The following is a 5,974-nucleotide window of genomic DNA, read 5'->3' on the forward strand; positions in this document are numbered from 1 at the left end:
ATTAACCTATCGCGACCGCAAATAAATTTTCGAGTTACTTTACCGACCAGGAAAAACGAGTGCGTAAATCTTTATTAGCCTCGTTGCCGCGAAATCCACGGAGACTTCTGCGTCTGATCTTCCTGCTTCTAATTCGTTTAATCGACTCTCGCAGTGCACCAATGGAAAACGAATCTTGGTTAATTAACGCAGAAGAGAAGAGAGGAAAGAATTCGGTCGTCGAGTAAACGTTGATTTCGAAACGTTGTTGGAGGGACGTGAAATTTTATTTAAAAACTAATATCGTAGTTTTCTTTTTTTATAAATTTACGCTGAACCTAGCGCGATTTAAACGACCGGTTTTAAAACTCTCCTTCGAAGTTGTACGATTTTTCCGTCGAGATACGCGAAATCGATATTTCTATTTTTTAAGATTTTCCTTCTTTTTCATCACGCGACCAATGCGGTGAAATACCGTCCACGAACCTGCAGTCACGAGATTCGTAACGGTTTCGAACCACCGGCTACATAGAAGGAACGTAGTTACTAACAGTCTCGCCTTTCGCGTCCCGGTTTCATGTTTTCCGCGCGGATAGTACACTCGGTCCAATTATATCGTGTCGGCCCGTCGTGACGAACCCTTCGCGTACGTGTGTCACGCACACACGCGCGCGCTTCTTCCGAACGGGATCAGCTTCGGGTGCGAACCTCGTCACCCCGACATCCCTTTTCGCGGGGAAAATTCGAATCGGAGTAGTCGTTCCACCAGTTCCACGCGCGTCCAATTCGAAATCGCCATTCCCTTTCCTTTCTTCGCCCTCTGATCGTTACGTTTGTCCATTCGACCGAGAATGTTTTACGTCTTTCGCGTAGACGCAAGAAATCGGAAGACGAGTTCAGTTCTCTCGCGCGTATCGATCGGCCCGTTTGATTCGGGTTTGGAACGCGTAACGAGTGTCAACAGAGACTGGATCGGGAACAAAGACTAACGGTAGTTACGCGCCGATACGTCGACTAACGAACCGCGATGTATTTGCTCTCGTTTCCTCTCGTTTAGCCGGGTCGCGCGCGATCGGCAAAGAGGGAAGAATTTCGGGCGAGCAAATCGCGTTGATGGAAGGAGATTTAATCATCGGCTATATATCTAGCTAGCAACTAGGTTGTTTGTTCTCGGCAAACTAATTGTGTTAAGTGATGTGGGGTTCCTCCCCATCTTCCTTGTTTCCGGCAGGTTCCCTGGCGGGAGTAGGCGTCGGTGTCGGCGTGGCCGGGATGGGCGTCGGTTGCGGCAGCTCGAACCCCCTCGAGTGGACCGGCCAGGTGACCGTGCGGAAGAAACGCAAGCCGTACTCCAAGTTCCAGACCCTCGAGCTCGAGAAGGAGTTCCTCTTCAACGCGTACGTCTCGAAGCAGAAACGGTGGGAACTGGCGCGCAACTTGAACCTGACCGAGCGGCAGGTGAAGATCTGGTTCCAGAACCGGCGGATGAAGAACAAGAAGAACAGCCAGCGACAGACGCAGCAGCAGAACAACAACAACAACAGCAGCGCCAACAACGCGAACCACCACGCGGCGACCGGTAGCCACCACCACCCGAGCGCCGCGCACGCGCCACCCTCGAGCCACCACGTGGTCGCGCAGGCGCACCACGCCAACGGCTCCGCCAAGCACCATCAGTGACCCGTGGCCTTCTCTGGGGTCGTCTTCGGCCATCATCATCACCATCACCACGGCCACGGCTCTAGCAACGGTTGCGCCGCAAGCGGCGGGGCCGGGACCGGGACCGGGACCGGGACCGGGACCGGGACCGGGGCCGTGAACGGGGCCGTGAACGGGAACGGAGGGAACCTGGTGGCGGGTCACAGCCACGCGCTTCAAACGCCTCTGACGGCCTCGGCCTCGGCCCCCACGGGTCCCTCGGCCACCCTCACGCCCCCCACCGCTGTCGTTCATCCTCACATTCACGCACACGCTCATCCTCATCAGTTGGTGCACGTGGCTCAGCAGTATCCTGCGCTTCTTCATCAGACGCCTCATGGCCTGGCTGCCTGAACTCGGTCCCTCAGGCTTCTGACGCCCCAGAGAAATCCTCGATGAGTGGTCGATCGCGCGGCTCCAACGCCACTCCTTCAACGTCGTCGTCAACGTCCTTCTCAACGTCGACATCCACGACTACGTCGGATAGATAGATATGTACCCGCACACTTATCGAACTTTGTTCAGCAGCTATTCAAAGACTGCCTACCACTTGTAAGGAGAGATAACGTTTCGCGAGTAGTATATTATTATTATTATTATATTATTTTATTATTATTAATATTATTATTGCCGATCATCGTCATCTTTATCGTCACCCACGGTTATCGTAACCAACGAAAGGAATAGCGTTGTATAGAAGAGCGTACTTACTGCGGCGTCCTTGGAACGTCGACCACCGGACTCTTTTTCCCGCGTGTCGGTGCCAGGTGTCGGTCTTCTTCCAGTAGCGCGCATTATCACATGCCGCACCAAGCAATCTGTCCAATTCGTCATTCGGTAGTACTTCCTCCAGTTATACATATTATATATATAGTAAAGCAAATTAGTGTCACTTAGTGTCTGTCCTACCCCGTCTCTACCCTTCATCCCACCCCCTTCCACGCCCTTCCAAACACCGGTCTCTACCACTTGCTCCACCACTCTCCATCGTACGTTTGCTTTGCCTCTCGCTGTTCCTCTCGATTCCGCGACTAAAGTTCGAGGACGCGTCCGCGTCGGATCCCGCGGCGGCGACGCCGCGACTCCTTCGAGATCTCCAGGGGTAAGTGTACCGTAAACGAAAGGGTGAGCGAGACGACGCTCGAAACGCGCGAGGGAAACGGTGCTGTTGAGAAATTCGAGTTTTTCGTTTTGTTAGATTTTACGTTTATTTGTTCGGCACGCAACGTGAAACGTTGACCGCTACTGTCTGTGATTTCGCGGAAAGTACTAATATTCGCAGAAACGACGATCCCGGCCGAGGCTCCGTTTCGTTCTCAGTCGACAGCCGCCAGTCGTCCAAAATATATATAAGTATATATATACACGTGTATTTGCACGCCCAACGTGTGTTAGTTTAATTTTTCTCGGCGTATTCGCGCGGCGAGTGAAGCTCGATCACGGAGGATCGAGGGTCGTCTCGCGGGATCCAACGCGTTCTTCGTCGATCTGGCCGAACAGTGGGACGATTTCCGATTCGGCGCTCGATCTCGGGAAAGATCGGCGAGTGCGATTCGCGCGCGTTTCCCGCCGATCGCTGGCGAGTCGCAACGGGACGAAACGGTTTGGACCTTTGTAGATAACTTCTATACTCTCTGTTTGACGCTTGGTCCCGCGGCGAGTGGCCAGCCGGCGGGAAATCGGCGCGAGGAATCGAGACCGGGCCCGAAAGGACACGCGAGGACGCTCGGAGGAAGCGTCTCGAAGAGGCGGACCCGGTCCAAAGCAACCATGCGTTCGGAGAATTAGTCTAATTATGTCCAGAGTGTTGTATTCATCGCCTACCAAGGATCGCAAACTAGTACCTATAATTCTTATACTATATGTAAAAAAAACTCGAGCTAGATTTAAAGGCATGCCTAGTGGATGGTCGAGTGGTCGGGAGCAGCACCGCTTCGAGGCTGAGTTCACCGAGTTTCAGGACCTCTTGTCGCGGAACTCGACGGCACCAGTGGTTTCTCGCGATCGACGCGGAAGCAAGATCGAAACGGTGACGAAGTTTTTCTCGTTTCTCCCTCTCGCGGAAGGGAACCGGCAATCGAACAGTGTTCTTTCATCGAGACAAAAGGAATTTGGTTGTTAGTCATTTCGATATTATTTATTTGTTGAATGCGAAATTACTGTTTTGTTTGGAAAAATTCCAGAGTTCTCGCAAATATATACATGATATCCACGAAGAATCGATTAATTCAAAGTCCAAATTCAAACATTCTCCTGGTCGAGCGTGCAAAGTAATATTCGTCCTCGCGTCTATCGACGCCGGTGGCTGATGCGAAGTCACGGGCAACCGGTGACCAGGATTTTCGGATTAATTAGACGCTCGAGGATCTCGCGAGGGGCCCGGAGAAGATCGAGCTACGTGAACGGTAGAAAAAAGGCCAGTTGGCCAGGCACCGAAACTCCTCGTTCCAGATTCAGGACGAATAATTATCTCGGTGGTCCGATCGAACGGGGATAAAAATGGAGCGACTCGCGAGCCGAACGAGAACCAACCAACCAACCGAGTCCTAAGCGCGGCCTAAACGTTAAGAGCGGTGAAGACGAAGGATTTTTTCACGCGTTTCGGTCGGTACGTCAGCGAGTAAGTAGGTAATTTAATCGGATGTCAAACGAAAATAAATATCCCAGTGGATCTCTATTCTCTAAGGTGCAACATTATCTAAATCGTAAGGGCCGCTGAGCGAGTGTGCATGCCTACGGTATATATCGCATATACATACACGCGTATTTTCGATGCGTGTGACCGCAGCGCGCGTGTGCGTGCGCGTGCACGAGCCGCGTAGCACGGGGCCGGCCAGATGTAAGTACGGGCTTTACAAACGGGAGGAAAATCGATAAAGAGAAAGTAGGGCCGGCCGAGGATCGGAATTTTCTTAAAAGTGTGGGAGCGTGCGCGCGCGCGCGCTCGCGAGCGCGTTCGAGCGGCAGAGCGTGTGTTGCGGCGCGTGAGTGCGAGTGAGACAGGAAACGAGCGCGAGGAAGAGGAACGCAGCGCGTCGGAGCGAAAGAGAGCGAGAGCGAGGGAGAGAATGGAAAAGGGGGCGGTAAGGCGAGAAACCGCGGTATAGATAACGATAAACAGAAACGCGACGCGTCGCGACGCGGGGCGCGGGGTGGGGGGAGGCGACGGAGATTATGTATCGTATAATTAGGGTAACTTTTAAACGAATGGAAAACAGCGAAACGGAACGTACACGCACCAACACCTAAACTCGAATCTAAGCATGGAAACACACGCATACACACAACACATATACACACGATACACGCCGCGAGATTGGGTATCGGACGAACGGTATATAGATTCTGCCACGACTACTATTAATACGTTAATTATGTAACGACGATAAAGTATCGAATACACGAGTAAAATAGGTAAGGTGAAAATGGAGACGTGCGATTTTCGAGATATTGGGAAACGGGATGTTGCTGGAGATCGAATAAAACGGGGAGAACAGGAAAATTTCGCAGGCGTCGACGTCAAGGTCAAGATTGCAGTCAGCGCACCATTCGGACTTGAACGCGTATTCTCGATTGTAATTAGTTGCTAATTGTCTTGCCGCTGACGATCTTCGACGCGATTATTACGATTATTATTATTATTATTATTATTAATTTTATTATTATTATATCATTATTATTATTATTATATTATATTATTATATTAATTATTATTATTGTGAGCGTCACGTTAATATTATGTTATTGTTTTTATTGTGTGTTGTTTTGTATGTACCTATCAGCCTATCGAGATCATGATATTATTAATTACGAAAATGATAACAATGGAACCATTTTACATGCGCATCTACAGGTATAAATGTACGCGGAATCGCGCAGCCCGACAGAGAAAACACGGTCCCGTGAAACGTGCCCGATTAATTTTAACTTGCAACAGGATAGTCCTCGAATCTGCCTCGAGTTCGCGTCGTACCTCGAACAACCGAGCAATCGATACTTCGCGATTACGTTTTCCGGCTCGTATTTACTCTATTCCCTCGTTTCTGTCTCTCGTTCCTTCTTCGTTTCTTTTTCTTCTTTTTTTTTTTTATCACCTTTCTTCGCGTCACTTTCTTCAAATTTCCGCGACGGCTGCGTACGCTGCGTCGAATTTCACGCTTCTCGAAAGCTTTTAAATCGATATCGATCGTGATCTCACACGTGCATCGCCGGGTAACGTTTAGCGAGATTGATCGAGGTCTGTAGATCGTCGGGACGATTCGTCGAGTTCCCGAGGAGCAGAGGAGACAGGACGAGC

The 5,974-nt window shown here is 50.6% G+C and overlaps 1 protein-coding gene across 1 annotated transcript; it reads left to right on the forward strand.

Annotated features, from left to right (window-relative positions):
- Positions 1 to 1,173: 1,173 nt before the first annotated feature.
- On the forward strand, positions 1,174 to 2,031 carry LOC143221347 (uncharacterized). The gene is made up of 2 exons (XM_076446817.1): positions 1,174 to 1,655; positions 1,725 to 2,031. Exons 1-2 carry the CDS (start codon positions 1,174 to 1,176, stop codon positions 2,029 to 2,031), a joined length of 789 nt encoding a protein of 262 aa, XP_076302932.1.
- Positions 2,032 to 5,974: the final 3,943 nt, after the last annotated feature.

This window comes from Lasioglossum baleicum, unplaced genomic scaffold (assembly GCF_051020765.1).
Source record: "Lasioglossum baleicum unplaced genomic scaffold, iyLasBale1 scaffold2276, whole genome shotgun sequence".
Taxonomy (NCBI): domain Eukaryota; kingdom Metazoa; phylum Arthropoda; class Insecta; order Hymenoptera; family Halictidae; genus Lasioglossum; species Lasioglossum baleicum.